This window comes from Chinchilla lanigera, unplaced genomic scaffold (assembly GCF_000276665.1).
Source record: "Chinchilla lanigera isolate Chin_1 unplaced genomic scaffold, ChiLan1.0 scaffold00042, whole genome shotgun sequence".
NCBI classification, from domain to species: Eukaryota; Metazoa; Chordata; class Mammalia; order Rodentia; family Chinchillidae; genus Chinchilla; species Chinchilla lanigera.
In genome coordinates, this window is record NW_004955443.1 from 7,609,551 (window position 1) to 7,632,255 (window position 22,705).

Consider the following 22,705-nt stretch of genomic DNA (forward strand, 5'->3'; position numbering starts at 1 on the left):
CTGGGAGGGCGGGGACGGGGCGCGGGCGGCTGCGCCTGACGCCGAGCTAAGGTGCAGACGGCGCGGCGGCCGGGACTGCGGCGCCAGGTGGACACCAGCCCGGCGGGGAGGAGGAACTCGGGCGGCACAGAGCGGCGGAGGGCGTGTTGGCCACTGGAAGGAGCGCGGGCTTTACTCTAAGTTTGATTAAGAGCTACTTTGAGCAGTAAGTACTTTTTTCCAAATAGAGTTTCACTATAGTTCCGCCTGGCTTTTAACGACCATGTAGCTCAGGCTGGCCTCAAACGGCGGTCCTCCTGCCTCAGCCTCCCTAGTGCGCAGATCACAGGTGTGCGCCGCCAAGCCTAGCAGCAACTGCCATTTAAGCAAAAAGTTACATTCTGGATGCTGCGTGGCAGCAGAGGGCCCTGCGCCAGGCCAGCGCGAACACCGCAGTGGTTTGGGTGGGGACGCGGCGGGGCTGTCAGCGGAAATCAGAACCAGAACTCCGGGAAAGTGGGGCCACTGTTGCTGGTGACACGACCACTCACAGCGCCCGAGAGGGTGACCGCGGCGGCGGGGCGAGGGAGCCGCCCCGCGACGACCCCTAGAGGGCCCTGCGGTCCGGGGGACGACTGTGAGGCGAACCGCGGGGCTCAGCTTCCGGCCCGGAGGGGACGAAGTTCCCGGCCCGCGTCTCCCTCCGGGTCAGAACTCCGGCGTCCGCCGCTCGGAGAAGGAAGGCCTGTGACCCCAGCTGCGCGGGCGGGCGGGGAGGTGGGAGGTGACAAGTTCAAGGGCGGCCCGGGGACAGGGCCCAGCCCGGGCGCAATCCCAGGGCTGACAACACACACACACTATAGAAGACTTTAAATTAACGTGTCAGTAATGAAAACTGAAGACGCAGATACGTTTCAAGGTTGTAGGTGCTGTGCAGAGAGCCAAGAATTTGACACAGGCGGAGAAAGAGACGCTATGCCAATCAACAGTAGCTTAAAGAAAGCAGAGCAGCCACGCTAATGCCATGGACGGCAGACTTCAGAAGTGGGAATATTGTCAGAGATCGAGGAGGACATTTGAAAATGATAGAGGCCCATTCTCCAAGAAGACAAAATTGTCCTAAATGTGTATGCATCTAAAACAACCGCGCTTCAGAATGTATGATATAAGCCAGGTCTGATGCGGCATTCTCTTGTAAACCCCAGCATTCTGGGAGGCTGAGGCAGGAGGACTGCAAGTTTGAGTTCCGCCTGGGCAATTCAGTGAGACCGTGACTCAAAGCAAAAAATGTAAAGAAGACCTGCAAATGTAGTTCAGTGTCAATATCCTGGATTCAATCCCCAGTACGGCAGAACAACCACCACCGAAACACACACCAAGAATGCTAAGAGGTACAGGGCTTTTTTGGTGTTAGGAGAATGTTTTTGTTTGTTTGTTTTGGTTTTTTTGGTTTTTCTCCGGTACTGGGAACCGAGCTCACTACCTTGCGCTTGCCAGGCAGGCGCTTTTGCCGCTGAGCTAAATCCCCAGCCCCGAGAATGTTCTAAGTTGAACTGACTGAGCCGGGCATGGCGGTGCATGGCTGTTATCCCAGCACTTGGAAGGCTGAGGATCGCCATGAGTATGAGGCCAGCTGGGCTACGCAGTGAGTTCAAGGCAGACCCGAACTACATAGCAACTTTGTCTTTAAAACAATTTTTTTCAGATCACCCCCGACCCCATCTTCAACAAAACCAAGCAAACAAAATTGAGCAGCGCTTGGGAGGCTGAGGCCAGGAGTGGGAGGCTGTGTAGTCAGACACTGGCTCAAAAAATCAAAATCAAAACCAAAACCAAAGAAAAGAAAACTGAGTTGACCTGTGAGTACCGAGTTCTGATGCATTCACAGACTTGTGCACGGCTCTGCAGTGCTGGGCTCAAACCCAGGGCCTCGCGCAGGCTGCAAGAGCGCTGTGCACGGAGCTCTCCCCCAGCTGGGACTGTGTCTGCATGAGCGAGCGGTGCTGTAGAGGAGTATAGCTGAGTGTTAGCAGCTCTGCACTCAGCAGGGGTTTCTCATTTGCTTTACTTTTGGTGGTGCTGGGGATGGGATTCAGGGCCTTAACTATGCTGGTGACAGCCGGCCGCGTCACCCCCGCTCTTCACGGCGCTGCAGAGCACGGAGCGGTCCCTGATTCACCCTGCACGCTACAGGAGCCGACTACTTCGCGCTCCCGTGTGGTGCACTCCACGTCCCTCTTCGTGCCTGCACGGTCTGCAGTCCTTGGGGAAGCAGTTACTGGTCATCTAATGAGCATATTTCACAGTCCTCTTACATCTCGGTTTTCCTAAATTGTTTTCCCCAGTGCTGAAGGAGGAACCCAGGGCCTCATGGATGCTAGACAAGTGCTCTACCACGGAGCTACACCCCAACCCTATTTTTTTTTTACTTGGTTAGTTACTGTTTTATTAGTTCTATTAGCAGTTCTGTCCTTCAGACCAATCAATCCAAATGTGATTTCCACGTAAGAGCTGGGAAGCTGTCGCTTCCTTGTCCCTTTTGTTCCGCCGTGCTGTGGAGTACCCCACCCTCCCCTGCAAGAGTCTGTGCGGCCCCGGGCAGCTGCACAGCCCCCAGAGTGACGCCCGCGTGGCGCAGCTCTCCTGTGCTCGCTTCCCTCTGTCTTGGTGGAGTACTGTTCAGGTGCTTCCTGAGAGCACAAACTGAAGACAAAATTTGAAATCTTGAGCACCTACAAGTATCTTCAGCCTACACTGACACCTCAGCTGGGAACAGAATTCTAGTAGAAATGCTTTTCGTAGCTAGGAGTGGTGGTGCACACCTGTAATCGCAGTGCTAGGGAGGCTGAGGTAGGAGGATCTCCGTGGCATTCAAGGCCAGCCTAAACTGCACAGTGAGAACCTCTCTCGACCCACCCTCCAAAAGAAATGCTTTTCATGAAAAACTTGGAAGTCATCCCTTCATTATCACCCAGCTTGCCATGCTGTCAAGAAACTTGATGCCACTCTACGCATCTTAGTTCCCTAAACTAAGTGATATGGGGTTCCTAATATTGCAGAACAAAATCTCCCTCCCTGTGGTTCTTTTTAAAAAATACACCCATTGTGCTGAGTGCTTGGTGGAGTACTTCAAAGCCAAAGTTCTAGGGAATTTGAGATGAAATATTTCATACTTTTTTTGGAGACAGGATCTCACTTTGTAGCGCAGGCTGGCCTTGAACTTGTGATCTTCCTGCCTCAGCCTCTAGAGTGCTGGGCTTACAAGTGTGCGCCACCACGCTGAGCTTGTCTCATACTTTGGTTCACTTCATTTCCTTCAATAACTGCCAGGCTTTGGACCTCCTAAAGCAGTTCTCTGATTTCCTTTTTTAAGTTTCTACCTCTCCACATCTTAAACATCTTTTTCATATTCTTTGAACTTCAAAAGTTTAACGGATTTCTAAGTTGAGCTCTATTAAATTCACATTTTTAAAAAGTATTCCGGGCTGGGCATGGTCGCTTATGCCTGTAATCCCAGAGCTCGGGAGGCTGAGGCAAGAGGATCACTGTGAGTTTGAGGCCAGCCTGGGCTACAAAGTGAGCTCAAGGCCGGCGTGAACTGCATAGCGACACCCTGTCTCAAAAAGACAAAAAAAAAAAAGTATTCTGCACTTTTCCACAGATGCAACATAAGCTGCATTTTCCAGTTTTCCCCCCTCTCTGTATTAACCCTGCTCTGATCTTGATCATCAGTGTTTGTGGTAATATATGAAAATTGGATTTTCTGTTTTCAAAAATTTTTAAGGGATAAAAAGCTAAGGCTATAAAGCTATATAGCTAAGGCTTGCTCCCTGTAAAGCTAAGGCTGGCTCAAATGCAGCCCTCCTGCCTCAGCCTCCCCAGTGCTGGGATTTCGTGCCATCACACCAGCTGCCTTCTTGCTTTTTGGTCGAGGATGGAACCCAGAATCCTGCCCATGCTAGACACGTGCTCTACCACCTAGGTGTGCCCAGTCTGGGGACTTTTACATTCTGAAGGTATCTCAGATGAACCTCGGCTTTTTCATGGAAGATCCTTAACAGTGTGATGTCTGGACGTCTTTGAAGGTATTTTCTCTGGGAGGTGTTTCCATAAGGAAGGTCTTTCATCTCCCACAGAGCTGACAGCACTGCAGAAACGGGTCTACCACAGTGTGCAGTACTTCAAGTGCATCTTCGTTTTCAGTCGATGACGGCTATCTCAGCCCAGCCAGTTTCAGATTCACAAAAGAGCAACTGTTCTTCCACTGTAAGATCACAGAAGTAACCTAGCCAGCGGCCCGACAGTGCAGAAGCACACAGACACACCGTCCTGTCACCTGCACTGCCCCGGCAGGCCTGCCCTCGCCCCTTCCCATGCTTTCTGTGAGTCTCAGGGCTGCGCCTCCCGCGCTCTGCAAACCCAGCCCCTCCATCCCACGCATCCCGCAGCTTTGCCACTGCGCGGCAGCCCTGGCTGGCCACACTGGTCCCTGGACGTTACTCTTCCAAGTGTCCTTTCACTGGCCTGACGACACAGCTAGTATTAAAACACTGGGGGATCCACATGTAACTGTAAGTTCATGCAGCGCAATTCGGAAGAGAAACTTGGAAACAATCTACACCCCTAGTAGGTTAACAGATAAGTGAAATACGGCAGCCGGACCCAATGAGCTGTCTATAGTCATTCAAATGTGTGTGTAAACAGTATTCTAAGGTGCCAGGGATATAGCTCAGCAGCACACGTACTGGCAAGCACAAGGTCTTGAGTTTGACTCCTAATACCAAAAAAAAAAAGTATTTTAAAAATTACCCTGTTTTTAGGCCAGTCGTGGTGGCACACACCTGTAATCCCAGAACTTGGGAGGCTGAGGCAAGAGGACCGCTGCGAGTTTGTTCAAGGCCAGCCTGAACTGCATAGCAAAACCCTGCCTCAAAAAGACCAAAAAAAAAAAAAAGCAAAAACCCCTAAACGACCACAGTATAAAACATTAGCAGCTAAACAACATTAGCTTAACTGTACTGAGCTTTAAAAAGCACATCAAGTGAATATTTAAGAATACTAAATTTTAAGAGGAAGTTTTTTTGAGTTTCCTGAAATGATCACATTTCTATTACCAGAACTGCTTAGAAAAATAAGAGGGAAGCAGGGTGTGCCGAATGTCAAGCAAGTGTGAGCACACAGCACCTCTCCGTCTGACAAGGGCGGCTCGGTGAGTTCTGGGGGCGGTGCGGAGTTGAATGGCACGGGGCTCTGGTGGCTGCGGGCAGGTGTGACACCCGCCTGCAGGGAGCATGGGGCAGCGGCCTCACCCTCACCCTCACCAGAGCTGGGCCCTGCGCCTCCTTCCTCTCCCGAGGACCCTGGTCTAGCACTTCATAAAAGCACCACCTCAGCCACAGCACAGCACCAATCATGTTCCCTCTGGGCCAGCCAGTGCCTCATTTGTGAAGCTGCAGTTGGGAAGTCTGCAGTACTTTCAGCTCAATTTCAGACCAGAAGGCTGAGACAGGAGGATCGCTGTGAGTTAAAGGCCAGCCTGAAGTGGATAGGGAAACCCTATCTCAAAAAAAAAAAAAAAAAAGCCACCCAGATCAGGCCCCTATTTTTAGATGGAAAGACCCACCTAGCCTCTGAGAGGCTGAAGCAGGAGGATTACAAATTTGAGCCCAGACTGGGAAATTTAGTGACTTGGTAAGACTTTGTCGCACACACACACAAAGCTGGATGTGATGGCACAAACCAGTGAGCCCAAGACTCAGAAGGCCAAATCGGGAGGAATGCTGAGGTCAAGGTCAGCCTGAACTACATAATGAGACTGTTTTATAAACAATTTAAATGGGGCTGGGGATGTAGTTCAGTGTGAAGCCCATTCTATCCCATGTACTGCAAGAACAAGAAAAAGCAGAATTTTGCAGAAGTGGCAGGGCATGGAAGAGGAAACACAAGTGTATCTCACAGTTTAACAGAGATACGAGGAACTGTAACTGCAGCACCTGGGAGGCTGAGCTACAAAGGGAGTCCTAGCCAGCCTGAGCTACACTGAGACCATCTCAAAAGACAAACTGTTAAGTGAAAAAAATCCAGTGGAAAGTGTATAAAGAATTACCTTTAGCAAGAGGAAGTTTCTCAGAGAAAAGGCCCAGTGAAGTTTTAATCCATTGAATTACACAAAAACTTGGGGATACAAATTAGGGTTGACACTTTGAGACAGGGTCTCACTATATAGTTCAGGCTCTTTGAACTTACTGTGTAGTCCAGTCTGGCTTTGAATTCAAGGGCGATCCTCCTGCCTCAGCCTCCTGAGTGCTGGGATTACAGGTGTTCGCCCTACACATTCAGCTGAGTTGCCAACCTTTTGTCCTTTTTTTTTTTTTTGTACCAGAAATCGAACTCAGGACCTCGCACTCGCCAGGCAGGTGCTGTGTCACTGAGCTAAATCCCTGGCACCTAGCTGACAACTTTTTAACCAAATTTTTCACCAACAGTAAGGACTGAACCCAGGGCCGTAGCACTGAGCTACATCCCCAGCATCCTCCCCACCTTTTTGCCCAGGCTGGTCTTGAACTTGTGGTTCTCTTGCCTCAGGATCGCAGAATGCCCGGCCTCAACCAATCGTGTGGGGTTCTGGAAACTGGACCCAGAGCCTTCAAACTGAGCTATATCCTCATTAATTTATGAGACAGGTCCTTACAAAATCACTTACCTTGCCTAATAGGTTAAAACTTTGGGTACTCTGCCTCAGCCTCCCGGAGTACTGGTGTAAGAGGCAGGTACCACCACACCTGGCTTCCCTACTTTTCAACAGTTAGCAACCGTTAACAAACTAAACAGATTTCTGACGCACTTAGGTTCAAGGTGGTCAGCTGGTGCACTCCCTGGCCTTCCGAACAGGCACCTGCGCCTTGCAGTCTGCCACCACGCACGCCTGTGGTCTTCCCGCGCCACACATGGCCTTTTTCCGCTCGCTGTCAACTGTCCCTGAAGTCTTCTAATTATTGCTCTAATTCTAGGCACCGTAATCCCCGCTTTCAGCCCACTCACTCCCTTTCCGCCTCTTCACCCCCAAGCTGCCTCCCTCCCCAGAAACTCCACTTCTGAGATGACCCTGGGGGGAGGTGGGGTGGAGATGTAAGATCGATAGAAAATGTAATATAAACACACCCACAAAAGAAGCCTGGAGATACCTAAAAAGGGGCAAGCACAGTGACCTAAAAACGAAGATGGAGACATTTAAAGCTGCTGGCCAGGAGCACACCCTCAGCCAGAACACTGAGACCCTGCCTTCAAAAAAAGAGAACACTTATCATGTTCCATTCTTAGAAGTTGTTTTTTCTGTCGTAACATCTTAGATTTGTGGAGGGTGTGGGTGATGGCACCCAGGGCCTTTGCACTAAACTGTACCTCCTTTGCTATGTACATATCTTTTGTTGTTGTTGTTGGTACTAGGAATCGAATTCATGACCTCACATTTGCCAGGCAGGCACTCTGCTGAACTATATCCCCGGCCCCTCGTTCGTTTTCTGGACACAGCATCTTGCTATGTAATTCGGGCTGGCCTCGAACTCACTATGCAGCCTAGGGTGACCTCGAACTCAGTGATTCTCCTGCCTCAACCTCCTGAGGGCTGAGATTACAGGCATGGACCACCACACCTTGCTTCTTAAATATTTTTTTTAGACAGAGTCTCATGAAGTGGCTCAGGCAAGGCCCAACCTTGCAATCCTGCTTCAGCCACTCAGTGCTCATTAAAGATTTGTACTGTCTGAAGCGAAACCAGAGCAGTGCCGCTGTGTGCGGCAAAGCAAGTACCAACTTTCCATCTGACAACATTGCTCAGGGGAAGGGGGCGCATACAGTTCCTCCCAACGACTGCACAAATACAGCCTCACAACACGGAAAGAGCACTTCATCCTGCTTGTTCCCAGTCAGGAACAATTCCATCTCCAAGCAGCCGAAACTCGCAGGCCTGCTGTGAGCTGGGTATAAATACCCTAACAATCGGTTTTGCCATGTGAAATCATTAGGGTGGACTCTTGACAGTCTCTGCTAATTATTCGTATGAATGGAGGGAATTATCATCCGTGGACAATTCCGCGTGGTTATAGTTGCTAATTACTTTTTAGTGGTACTAGGGACTGAACCTTGTGTGACCTACACTTGTTGCTCCAGCCTTAGACTTTGCAACAGACCTACGAAGGAATGCCTGCTTTGCCGAGCCATCAAGCCTGCCTAACAAGCCCTCCTGCTGGTGGTTTCGAGCTGGCCACAAAAGAACCCTCCCCTAGTTGAGCCGAGATTTAACGTTACAGCTACACCACTTCATGTGAGCCTCACAAACATTATAAAATACTGGGCAAATATTTGACCCAAATGAAGAAACAGAGGCTCAGAAAAGCTCTAGCTCTGTGATCTTGAGTGAAAATGAGGATTAAAACCCGAGATTTTCTGGGCAATGGAGTCCTCTTCCCAGCACTATGCAACCAAAGCAGACCTGTGTGCCATATGGAAAAAGAATACCAGTACTGCTTCAAGTACGTCAACTTGACGCTAACTGTACCGAGACCCTGACCAAATAATGTTCTATTTGAAAGTGTTTAATTAGAACTAAACAATTTCAACCTGTCTTTAAATTCAAAGACCGGATACAATTTATCAGTCAGGTGACAGTATGCACATCAGTATGAAATCTGTCAACAATTTTATCTACCCAGTTCTTGTTTAAAATAATGTGAAGACTTAATTATTCAGAGATGAGAATCCACAAACAAGATATAAACCATTTTCAGGGGAAAACATGCATGCATTTATTTTTAAGAATTCCCAATAAGGGGGGAAAATTCAACATCTTTAAAAATGTATTTATTTTTTTAAAAAAATCAGTTGTGTACAAAAGTGTTTCGTAGTTTTTAATTCTCAAGACAAATACCCAACCCTCCACCCACAGCCCACCCTGCTTCAATGGTATGTCTGTAACCCGCCCCTTGTCCCCGTACAGGAAATGAATGGCTCAGAACAGACCCTCCTACAGAGTTATCATCACTAACAGACTGTTCAGAGATCGAGAGAAGCTAACACGCAAGGCTCTTTCTCAGCGAGGTTAATGAGAATCCCTACAATGGCAGTAGACTTCCAGCAGACACCACAACAAAGCACCATCAATTGCTGAAAGCTAAAAAATAGATTATTTTCAATAGTATTTCATTTTCTATCGGAAAATTCTTTAAATAACATTAAATAAGTCTCTTTTCCCCCAAAGAAATAGTCTAGCTTTTATTATGATGCCTGTAAAAAGTAGGTTACAGCAAGCAGATAAGGATCGTTCACAGCACAGTGCAATGACTTCTATCCACTCACCTCGGACCAGACCAGTAAGCTGTGCCACACCTGATTATATATAGCAGCATGGTTGAAATAACCAAGCAAAGGTGGCACATTCACCACTTACAGTTTTAGGTGAGGATGCAGGTTTGAGATTAGATCAGTCCAATAAAGCAGTAACAAAGCAGGACAAGGGAGCTAGCAACCCTCCCCTACCCTTCATGCCACAAAATTTTTCATCTATATTGCAAATACAATGTGTGACATCATTTGCAGACCCTAAAGCAAAGTCACACTTCGTTTGGAAAAAGGCTATTTATCAGTATACTTCAAGTTGCCATCTTCACAATGATAGCAACTAGTTAATAGTGTTTCAACTGGTACTAAAAGAATAGAAATACAACTTTTTGGAATCAATGGTTTGTACCCTGGAAGTGGAATTCCTTGGAACTAGAAAAAGTGACTAATACAACATCAGTTTGTAAAAGTTCACAAAATAAAGTTAACTGTAAACAAACAACTTCCTTTTTCATTTCTAAATACTGTTTCCTCCTATGTACAAGAATGGTATACCTGGCTCCAGCTACTTTCTGCCAGAGTCTACTTAAATCTTTAAATCACAACAAAAGTTCTTTATTTCCTGTTTCTACATAGAATTAGGAAAACATTACCATACCTCTAACTGCAGCATTTTAAAAGCTCCAATCAGGCATACACTTGTAGTCCAGATCTGCTTTTCACATTGGCAAACTTATGAAGCAGCCTAAAGAGTGATATAATATGCTGCATTCAGTAGCGCAGGCACAAGCAAACTCTTAACTGCCAATTCTTTCTGACAGATACTTTAAAAAAAATTATTTTGCATAGTTTTAAGTGCCGTCAACAATCATAAATGAGAAAATTTTTGAAAAGAAGACCCAAAAACCCCCTCAATCTTACTTTCACTTTATAGCTTATTTTTCTCAGAAACAAAATACTCAAGATTGCAAACATACATATCCTTGGAGGTGTTTTCTGTGTTTATGTGAAACATAGTCACAATTCTAAACATTTCAGAGCCAACTCAGAGCATCAAATTTAGTAGCAAGTTCCTCAAATACGTATATACTACTGTATGTTTGAGTCTCAAACTGGATTTCATTCCTTCATTCATTATCATACAACTAACTGTACCCTTTACGTTAGGCACTAGTCAGGAAAGAGACCGGATAATAGAAACCTATCAGAGTATCACCGACTTTTAGCAAACCTGCCTGCTCTAAATGGGAGTTCTTTTTTTAACCATAATTTCTGAGGGCTCTTAAAATGGATGTCCCAAAACACTGAGAACTATAAAAATAACTTTCACCAGGGTACTTTCTCCCTAGGCCGAAACTCTTAGTGTCCTTTCCCCAAGCATACTGAGGACCAGAGGAAAAAAGCAATCCACTCAGTTGTTGTGTTTGGGGAGCTAAATCTGTATCAAGGCTGTGGGGGAGGGAGGGAAAAAAGGAAAACAAAGATAGTGGAAAATGTACCAGAAAGGAAATAAAGATTATCATCACATTAAATGTACATAAGGGAAATAAATTTTTACAATGAAAAATTCATTATGTAGAACCTGTCGAACTAAACACTGCACTTTCCAATTACCTGGGCACTAGAGCTGCTGAAGTACAATCCCATGAGTAGATGCCTCGCCAGTGTGCATACAGATCAAAGCAGAACAGAGCTGCTTCCAAGAGTGGCGTGTGTAATGCTTGACAACAGTAACCACTGTTTTCTCTTTTGTCTAACCACAGACAATATACCCTGATAATATAGGTGAATAGTAAACAGGATGTGTTTGATATTTTAAAAAATCCAAATGTTACTAGTATTACCAAACCACCCTCCACTATATAAAATTAATTCTAACCAACAAGAAGCAAAACTGTCTGTATTTTCACAAAATCCCACAACTCAAAAAGTACAAGATTTTAACTAGTTAAAATAAATAAAGAAAAATCTTGTTTCCTTTGGCATCTTTAGAAAATAACTAACCTACAACAATTAAGGGCTGTGATTATGCTTAAGCAAATATGGGGGAATAAAACAGCAACTTGTGTTTAGTATGCAATTTAGCAACTACAAGAGATTATTTTTACTTAGGAAAACCTTAAGTCTTTGGAAGAACCTTCACATCTTTAACATTATATTTAATATTGGTTTCTTTTATTGCTTTTAGCATCAAGATTATTGAAAGGTTGAATGAAGTTATACTGACTTAATAGGCTCAAATATTACTTTCCAAACACTTAACAATTATAATTTAAGATAAAACTTGAAGAAAACCTTTTATGACTTTCAAATTACAATCTTACTTTAGTCTGATTCCATTTTTGTTATTTTGCATTGGTCCTCCAAATTTAATGATTATATTTATATGTATAGAACTGCCTGCAAAAATCTACTTCAACCTTCAGTCAAGTTGAGTGTTTGAGCTTGCAAAACTAGGAACTTTCAAACTTCTGAACTTAGAATGAAATGTAACTTTAATATGAATAAAAAGTCTGACTATGTACAAGAGAAGGTAAAGTTTTCAATTCTCATTGTCAGAAACATCATAAAGAAAGCTAGATTTATAACACACTTCTATTCCTATGTGCATCTGAAGTATGTACAGTAAAACACGAACACAGCTTCCATGTGTCAATACGGGAAAGTGCAAGCAAGAGTGGCTTTTAAAGTATCTGATAAAGCAATTTTCATAAAGCCCAAAATTAAGCTAAAAACTACTGGCAACAGTGGACTGCATTCTTCAACGTTCTCCAAGAAAATTTTATCAATTGAAAAATCAATGTCAAATTCACTGCAAAACTAACTTGGGTCCTTTCTTTATATGTGGGAAAACCGCAACATCGAAGTATTTACTGTTTTTGCAAAAGAAATAATATTGGCAGCTCCATTCTTATATTACTGACTTACACAGGGAAACTTTTGAGTGTTTAAATAACTACGACGAAACATTCCAAACCTTAGATCTAGAAAGGAAGTCAGGGATACTTTGCTTGGCACATTTCCCCACCAAAAAGAGAGAAATCTATTGTTAAATTATTAGCTGTGTGTGGTACGGGAAAAGTAGATACAGTGCCCCAACTTGTCAACTGGGACAAAAAGGCTCTGACTAGGTCACCATCTTCATTTCTGGATAAATCTCATATTTACGAGTTTTCTAATGCTTAAAATGGTGGTCTTTTCAGCTACCCATTCTAAGAAGTCAAGTACAAGCATGCAAGTAAATTCACAGGCACAGAGGATCCATGTTAAAAACAGTTAAGGTAGCTGTGATGCAACACCAACAACTTGAATGGCCCTGACACACTCAAAATATTATCTTAATTATTCAACAAAACCCTGAAGCAAACTCTTGCTAGTCTTGTTACACCGCTAAACACTAAAGTAGCATGGTTTTCCATGGTTTTAGCTTAGCTCAAAGAATTTTTACACTATTAAGGAAGAAAAAAATTAAAAGTATTTCCCCTTTTTAAATTTACACAGACGTTTAATTAGCTTTATTTACAGAGCAGGGATTTTTTTTTTCAGTCTCCAATGGTTGCCTAGATAACATCATTAGGCAAGAATGCCAGTTTAAAAGAAATCTATGCAGAATCCTAAAAATAACAGATGTTGATGCTCCTGGAGAAGAGGCAAGCTTGACTATCAGCAGCTCTTTCTATGCCTCAGTTACTCAGAAGCAATTCTGTTGCAGTCTCTACATCCCATGATTTTGAAGACAAGGCCACTATTACTGCATTCTGCAGAAAGAAAAAGGGAACAACAAAAAAATCAAATCTCAAGGAAACATTTTTAAAATACTGATTACTGTCTTTATATTGAGAAATCATACTTAAGTTTCTTTTTTTTTTGGTACCGGGAATTGAACTCAGGACCTTGTGCTTGCTAGGCAGGCACTTGTGCCACTGAGCTGTATCCCTGGCACTCCTTTTTTTTTTCCACACTTAGTTTCTTTTCAATACATTGCCTTGTACTTGCAATGCATAAAAAGCAAATACCAACAACTAGAAGAAAAAAAAAAAAAAAAACTACTGATTTTAGTAGCCAAACTTATTTATACAAGGTTTTCTCGCATTGTTAAACCACTTTTCCCAGTCACAGATTTGGGAGCAGTAACTTAAAAATCAACATATATATAGTGTGTGTGTATACACACACACACACACACACACACACACACATGCACGCGCATATCAAAACAATCTGTGAAGTACTTACCCTATCAAAGCCCATAGCACATAGGTTTTCTATTTTTTTGGTGTATTCTGGACTAGAAACTGGTGCTCCAGCATACACGTGTGCCCAAAGTCGAGCTGTCTGTTTGAACATTTCAGGATTTTGTTTGTACTATATAGGGGAGAAAAAAAAATCAATTGACATCATAATATTTTATAATATTCAATATAGTAGCTCACTTCTTAATTGGCTAAGACCCTGCATTTTCTTTTTCTTTTTGGAGACAGAGTCTCGCTAAGTAGTCCAGGTTGGCCTGGAACTCACTATATAGCCCAGGCTGGCCTTGAACTTGTGGCAATTCTCCTGCCTCAGCCTCCCACGTGCTGAGATTACAGGCATGCACCACCAAGCCAGGCTGACCTTACTTTTGCTAAATGAAAGGAGTTTATATTGAAAATGTGATGCCCTAGAGCTGCAGGCATATAGCTCAGTGGTAGAGTATATGATTATTAGCAAGCACAGGCTGTCAGTTCAATCCCTAGGACTAGTAACTGCCCAAAAGTAAATTAAAATACATAAAATGTGACTGGCTTTCCTTTACAAACAAGCTGTGTCATTTGTCATTCAAGAAAAAAGTGGTTTTTTTGCTTTGGTTTTGTTTTTTTGTACCAGGAATCTGAGGACCTTGCACTTGCCAGGCAGGTGCTTATGCCACTGAGCTATCTCCCCGGCCCAAGAAAAAAGTGCTTAATGTGAAGCTGTGATTCACAAACTGTACTGATAAAGACAAAGTTAATCCAGCTAGTGTCGCACTCTGAGAGGCTAAGGTGGCAGGACTGCAACTTGGAGATGGCTGAGATGATTCAGCAAGACTCTCTTCACTCTCCAAAAAAAGCGGCCAGGCATGTAGCTCTAACCTCCAAATTCAATTAGGAGAAAACAATTAGGAAAAAAACTAACATTAAATGAGGTGAAGTATTAGAGATAGCCCAACCCCAAACAGCAGCAAACACTGCTGAACTAAACATAGAGTTACTATAAAATTGTGTAATATTAGCTAAGAAATATGACCAATTCGGGTACTATCCACAGTCCAGACTAAGAGTACAACTAGATTTTGCTGTTTTCCTACAACTCTGTTAGTTTAGGGAATACCAAGCAAAGTCCTAACTTTACCGTATTTTGAGATGACCATGAAATCATTAAAAAAACAAAAACAACTTCACTATTTGTTAGACAACTCTCTGGGATAACCATGAACTTAGTAAAACAATGTGTAAATTAAACAATTTTTGTTCAATTCATTCTAGTATTTCTTTTCAAAGTATATTTTAACGTTGACAAGTCTCTAGGACATTAAAGTGTCAGATCATTAACAACAAGAAAACAAGTAAAATTACTGAACTACTTTAGGTACTAAAAGAAAACTTTAAGTAGAACCTCAACCAAAGATGAAATCAAAGTCACCCTTTTGACTACCCAATATGAATGAGCAGCATTAAATATAAAACACAGAAATAATTCCAAGCATTCTGGGCAAATTAACAGAACACATTATCAAGGATATATAAAAAAAAATTTACAAGAACAGGGAACAAATAAAAAGATAAGAGTCAAAGAAGTTTGCTAAGAGAAAGTTTCCTTACAGAAGATGTATAGTAGAGTAGAATGGTAATAAAAACAAATGCAATCTTGAAAAAGCTAAGCTTTAAGAATAATTCTGCCAGGTGTAGTGATGCAACCTGTCATCCCAGCACTCTGGTAGGCTGAGGTAGAGGATCACAAGTTCAAGCCCAGCCTGGGTAGTTTAGTGAGACACCCTCTCAAAGTTAAAACAATAAAAACACCAAAAGGTCTGGAAATAACTCAGTATGAAGGCACTGATTTCAGTCTACAGTGCTATGCCAAAAAAAAAAAAAAGTAGGCTATAAAAGATGTGAGGGCTGGGGATATGGCTCAGCAGTATAGCACCTGCCGGTAAGCATGAGGCTGTGAGTTCGATTTCCGGTACCAAAGAAAAAAGAAAGATAAAATATAAAAGATGTGAAACTGGGTTTGTACACAATTCAAATCATAGAAAGAGAAGGGAGAGGGACACAGACAGACACAGGAAAGAGAGGAAAACTCCAAAAGCTGTGACTCGGTTACAAAATTAAATGAGTGTGATGATATCATACAACAATAAAACCTCTTGTGAGGTTTAATGTTCCACATTCACTTTTAGCAAGTTTGTGTTGAAATATCAAAGGAGCATTCACACAGAGATGTGCAGTTTCCAATACGCTTTTATGTTCAAAAGTCAAACCTATGTATTTTATTAATGTACAGGTCATGTCAGTGTAGATGTGAATGTATATAATGGAAAGTAAAGAACAACTTCACAATCAGTTAACTACAGTTAAAGGAAAAAAAAAAAAAAAAAAAAACAATGTAGAAACTAAGGGACAACTCTGACAATAAGAATATTCCCAGCACTCTGGGAGGCTGATGCAGGAGAATGGCAAATTCAAGCCCAGCACTGGCAATTTAGCAAGACCCTGTTTAAAAAACTTCTTTTGTTTTTGTTATGTTTTGTTTTGTTTCTTGAGACAAGGCCTTTCTCTGTAATTTAGGCTGGCCTTGAACTCTGCGTAGCTCAGACTGGCTGCCTCCAACTCACAGCAATCCTCCTGCCTCAGCCTCCCAAGTACTGGAATTACGGGTATGTGCCACCACACCCAGCTCAAAATAAAAATTAAAAAGGACCAGGCACACACCTGTAATCTCAACACTTCAGGTAAGAGGATCACCTTAAATTCAAGGCCTGGACTGTATAATGGGATCCAGTCACAATCAATCAATCAATCAATCAATAAAACAATATAAAATAAAAATTGAAAAAGGCTTGGGAATGTTGCTCAGTGCAAAGGCCCCAGTACCACAAAATGAGGTGGAGAGGTGCTCAGTAAAACAATGGCTTAGAGAACAGGTTGGCAGAATACTTCTTAGGGGGACCAATGCTAGTTAACTTCAACCTTTCAAACAACCAATGTTGTCACTGCTGTTGGAAAGCAAACAAGTGGGTATGGGTATGTTTTAATTAAACATTATTTATAAAACAAGCCAGCTGGACCATAATTTGTTAATCTTTTACCTTAAACTGATTAAAGATCAAAACTGTAAAATATTTATTATGTTTAGCAAGTCAAAAAGTCACCTTTAATGCTATTCTGTCACTTTAGTACCACAGAGGGAAGTGATTAAAAATTATCACAAGAGATCAGGGCTGACAGCAGGGATAGGAGACCGACACACCACGATAAAATGTATGCAGTAAAATGCCAATCAGAGGGTCTGGACAGGAGGTATATGCATGTACACTCTTCTGACTGTGTGCATTTGGAAACTCATACTAGTACAAAAACCATGAATCCAATTAAACTACTATGTTTAAAATCCAAAGCTTAAAAAAAAAAAATCCAAAGCTTAAACTTTCACTATTACATCTGACAAAATAATCTTACTACAAGGAAGAAAACCACTTCCAAATTTAGTTTCAGAAGAGTATGCTCCTGTTAACACAGCAAACCACTACACAGAGACACCTGCAGGTATGAAGAACCCTTTCCAAAGCGGTCACCTTACCTGATTTGCTACTACCGCATCTTGTGGGTCATCTGGTTCTGCAGCTGCCAATAGTGCTTGCAACGACAATAATACTGTGCGGAGAGTCATTGCTGCCGCCCTAAATTTTGAAACAGGAAAATATCTCACTTACAAGGGCTCTGAATAGCAAAAACAAAGAGGATGTTTTCTGAGTAAAATAAAAACCTATTAGAACTTCCCCTTTTTTCTCTATACTATGCCCCCCGCATGACTAGAGATTAAATCCTGGGCAATGCATATACTACGCAAGCACCCTAACAATGAGCTACATCCCCAGCCCATATAATGAAATTATTTTCTTTTATTTTTCTGAGACTGACTCCCATTACACAGTTCAGGCTGGCCTCCAACTCATGGTGATCTCCTCCTGCCCCAGTAACCCACACTGTTGGGATTACAGGGGTGTGAAGCCACACCTGCCTCATTTTCTCTTTATCTGGGGGCCTGGAATTAATTTCTGCCTCCAAGTCAGATACATAATGATAAAGTAAACCCAGCTTATTCCAAATAAGCTTTCTTTTTGTCCTTTAGATTTTACTTTTTGATTTCTTTTTTCCTGGTACTGGAGATTGAACCTATGGCTTCTGCATGAAGCTATATCCCCAGCCCTTTTTAACACTCTGAGACAGGTCTTGGTAATTGAGTAGCCTAAACTGAGCTCAGACTTGGGATTCTCCTGCCTTAAATCTTCCAAAGTGCCGGGATTACAGGCATGCGCGGCTCACCAACTTAAATTTTTATCCATTTTTCTAGATATAAAGTTAAACTCTTAGTACTAATAGCTTGCAGACCTTTCTTCTGATGGCACTATAAAAACTAATAAGATACTATGAACAAATGTGCCACATTTTTAAGAAGAGTTTGCATCATTCCATAGCATTCTGAAATAGGATAAGCTTTCTGCTTAAAGTAAATAAAACTAGGAGTGGGTGGGCATACACCTGTAATACCAACACTCTGAGAGACTGGGGCAGGAGGAGCTCAAGTTTGAGCCTAGCCTGGGCAACGTAATCAGACCCTATATCAAAACATTAAAATAAAAAATAAATCATCCTTCTAAGTATATTCATAAAGAAAATATATCTTTACAAAGTAAATATTTACATATAAAATGATTTCTACTTATCTAGAATGGATTCTTTGCATTCGTGTTAAAAATGTGTTAATTTTCACCAATCAGTACTGCAGCTTTTGTACAGTGCTCCGAGCAGCTGTGAAGTGTACTGAGTGATAAAGCTTAAGTCACAAAGACTACTCTACACCAGAGAAGTAAAATCACTACCACATTCATGCTCTATATTCTGGTGTATTAGGAAAAAATTAGTTCTTTAAAATGCTCTTGGAATACATTTTTTTTTATTTACAATTTATACTTTAAAGAACTACAGGACTTGGGAAAAAACTGCTGTGGTGTTCAAAAATTTGGTGAAACGCTAAGTTAGCACTTAAAAATAGTACTTGTAAGGACTTTCACATAGCTATGCAGTTTTATGTAACTGAATGCCTAATTCTGAAAGAAGGGTGAGAAGTGAGAAACATTTTTCTAGACCAAGGTGCTAAATTTCCTGAAAGGTTACACAAGTAATTTTCAATAAAGATTTGTAATGTAGTTAATATGGATCATATTCTTTTAGGAGAGCGGGTCAAAACGTAAGTCAAATTCAATGCTTTTTTTTTTTTTTTGAGACGTCACTAATTCAGGATGGCCGTGATTTCACCACAGCTGGCCTCAAACTTGCAGAGATCCTCCTGTTTCAGCTGCCTGAGTTCTAGGATTACAGGCATGGACTATCACGTCTGGCTCTTTCTGTTTGTTTTCTGAGACAGTTCCTGCTATGCAGCTGAAACTGACCTGGGACTTGGTATGTAAAGCCAGGCTTACCTCACACTCCTGATCCTCTTGCCTCAGTGTCCTGAGTGCTGGAATTATATGTACGTACCACCTGCCCAGTTTGAAATCCTCGAAATGTTCTCTTTACAAAGAGTACTTTTTTAGGAAGGGGTTTGAAGCCAGAGCCTTTGCACTGCACTACATATTCAGCCTGTTTTTTGTCTATTTATAGCTTTTTTTTCCCCCTTACAGGGAATCGAACTCACGACCTTGCGCTTGCCAGGCAGGTGCTGTGCCACTGAGCTAAATCCCCAGCCCCTGTTTATAGCTCTTTGAGATAGGGTCTTGCAGTGTAGCTCAGGAGGGCCTCAAACCCACACCAGTCCTCCTGCCTCAGCCTCCAAAGTCCTGGGATTACAGGTGTGCACCACCATACCTGGTCTTTTAAAATTTTTTTTCTTTAGATCTTTGAGACGGAGCTTTACTATGTAGTTCAGGCTGGACATGAACTCACTGTGTACAGTCCCAGGCTGGCCTCAAACTCCTAGCGATCCTCCTTGCCTCAGCCTCCAGCCTCCAGAGTGCTGAAATTGTAGGGGTGTGCCACCATACCCGGCCCTCCTTTTTATTTTCTTCAAACATGATCTCACTATGTGGCAAAGCTGCCCAGGCTAGACTCAAACTTACGATACTTTTGTCTCAGCCTCCTAAAGAGCTGGGATTACAGGTGTGCACCACTACACTCAGCTAAGCAATAAAATTTCTTTCAATGAAATGCACCTGAACAGCAAATAAAAACCTCACTAAAGGGAAGCAGCTCATACTAAAAGTTATTAAACATACAAGTTATTTTATATTAAAATAGAACTACAAAAGCATGTAAAAGATTTTTATAAATCTTGGCAACGCCTTGCTAACATTATAAAGCCAGCCTTATACAGCTCAACAAAGCAATTAACACTTAAAAGTAATTCAAAAGGGATCAAAGCCCTACAAGTATGAGCTAAAACTGGAAGAAAACATAGACAGAAAGTTTTATGAGACTGGATTTGACAAAGATTTCTTGGTTATATAAAAGACAGGAAAAAAAAAAAAAGGGAAAATAGACAACTGTATCAAAATTAAATCAACAGTTAGAATACAATCCATGTAGCTGGGTGTGGTGGCGCATACCTGTAATCACAGAACTCAGGAGACTGAGGCAGGAGGATCGTTGCGAATTTGAGACCAACCTGGGCTACAAAGTGAGCTCAAGGCCAGCGTGAACTACATAGCAAGACCCTGTCTCAAAAAGACAGACAGACAGACACACATACACAAACAACCCATGTAATGGAGAAAATATTTTCGAACCATGTATTTGAAAAAGACTAATATCCAGAATATTAAGAACTCATCCAAGTCATTAATAAAACAAAAACCCTGATTTTACAATGGGCAGGGGTGGGAATTATGTGTAACTCAGTGGCAGAATGCTTATGCTTGCTAACGTGAGTAAAGGAGGTTGAGGCTGGAGGATTGCAGCAAGTTCAAGGGTAGCCTGGGCTATATAGGAGGTCAACCTGAACTATACAGTGAGACCTTGTCTCACAAAACCAAAAGAAAAACAAAAAAATAACCCACCCCAAATAAAAAAGAGTAAAGCCTCAGGCCAGCCAATTCACGGTATGGGGATGGGAGGTCTCCACACGTTTCTACAAAGAGAATTAAATGATCACTGGGCACATGAAAACATGTTTACCACCACTACTCATTAGGGAAATGCAAAATAAAAACAAACAAAAGAACCCAGAAATTAGTGCTCACCTAGAATGTGGAGAAAGTGGAACCTCTGTATATTGTACACAGGAATGTAAAATGGGACAAACACTACAGAAAGAGTATGACAGTTCCTCACAAAATTAAGCATAGCACTGACATGATCAGCCATTCCACTTCTAAATATATACCCAAAAGAACTAAAAGCAGGAACTCAAAGTTATTCATACATCCACATTCATGGCACCATTATTCACCACGGCCATAAGAGGAAAGTAGTAAGTTTCCATCAATGCAGGAATGAGTAAACAAAATGCTTAGCTTCTGCAGACATCACAAGGGAATATTATTTAGCCTTAAAAAGGATTTGGGAGCTGAGGCTATGTAGTTCAGCATAGGGTGTTTACCCACCATGCATGAGGTCCTGGATTCAAACCCCAATACCCCAAAAGTAAGTAATTTTCAAAAGGCTGGTCCCACACCTTCAATCTCAGGACACTGGGAGGCTGAGGGAGGAAGTTCGACCCCAGCTGAGCAAATTAGTGAAACTGTCTCTCTAAATAAAAAATAAAAAAAGGGCTGATGCTGTAGCTCAGTGTGAAGAGCATGTGTTGAATTCCCATAGGTCATGGTGGTGGGAGGAGGTGCTGACATTTACTACAATAGGGGTGAAACCTGAAGACACAATGTTAAGTGAAATAAAGCACACATAAAATGGAAAATGTTGTATAGTTCCTAAGGAGGCTGAAGCAATAGGATCACTGCTAGTGTGAGACCAGCCTGAGCCACATAGTGAGTTCAAGGCCAGCCTAAAATAGAGAGACTGTCTCAAGAAAAAAAAAAAAAAAAAAAAAAAGTTCCACAAATATAAGGTAACTAGAATTCTACAAATAAAAAGTAGAATAGTGGCCGAGCCTGGTGGTGCACACCTGCAATCCCAGCACTCCAGAGGCTGAGGCAGGAGGACTGGCGGGAGTTTGAGACCAGCCTGGGCTACAAAGTGAGCTCGAGGCCAGCCTGAACTGCATAGCAAGACCCTGTCTCAAAAAAAAAGACAAAAAATAAAAGAATGGTGGCTGCCAAAGGTTGGGAGAGGAGGAAATGAAAAATAGGTTTTTTGGGGGGCGGGGCATACAGTACTAGGCACTGAACCCAGGGCCTTAGCACCTTTTTAAATTTTGAGACATGATCTTATATGTCACTAAGTAGACCGTAGACCAGGTTGGGCTTGACTTTGCAATTCTGCCTCAGCCTCTCAAGAGTGCTGGGATTACAGTATGTACAACATAGCATACTAGGAGAAGTTGCTTAATCAGGGTAGTTTCAGGGCTGTAAAATGCAGAGTTCTAGATACTGGATGCACAACAATATAAACTCAACACTATTCAACCGTATACTTTAAAAATAATTACGACAGACTGCGGCTTTTTCTTTCTTCCACAGCCCCTTGCACTCTGCCCTTTCACTCCCAGGACGTGAGTCTCAAGAACTGTGTCCCTTGGGCCACCAGGGAGATCTAGAAATTTCCATGAGAAGAGAGCACTCCAGATATGTTTACCATACTTGACAAAGCTGCCTGGGCCAAGCCCGGGGTGGCACACAGCTGTAATCCCAACACTCTGGGAAGCTGAGGCAGGACAGAGCATAGACTACCTAGTGAATTCAAGGCCAGCCTGAACTACAGGATAAGATCCTGTTTCGAAAACAAACAAAATTTCAGTGGCATAAGCACCTGCCTGGCAAGCACAAGGTCCTGAGTTTGATTCCTAGTACCAAAAAACAAACAAACAAAAAAATCAATCTACAGACAATGGTGACGAGAACTGTCAAAAAAAAAAAAAAAACTGTCAAAATCAAAGGAAATAAACACAAAATTTAGTTAAGACAGTAAGATTTATGCCATTTGTTTTCAAAAATGAGACAGACAGGGAGAGAGGAGGAGAGGGGGAGGGGGAGGGGAGG

General features: G+C 42.5%; 1 protein-coding gene and 1 pseudogene across 1 annotated transcript in view; one reads left to right on the forward strand and one right to left on the reverse strand.

The window, feature by feature from the left end:
• The first annotated feature begins 25 nt into the window (after positions 1-25).
• LOC102023962 overlaps positions 26-22,705 on the forward strand; it is a 59,484-nt pseudogene continuing 36,804 nt past the window's right edge.
• Positions 8,829-22,705, reverse strand: part of Ube2k (ubiquitin-conjugating enzyme E2K) — a gene marked incomplete at its 5' end in the record, with an annotated part of 37,164 nt that continues 23,287 nt past the window's right edge. The window contains 3 exon segments of the mRNA XM_013518052.1: positions 8,829-13,073; positions 13,552-13,680; positions 17,134-17,233. Coding sequence (XP_013373506.1) covers positions 12,999-13,073; positions 13,552-13,680; positions 17,134-17,233 — 304 coding nt within the window.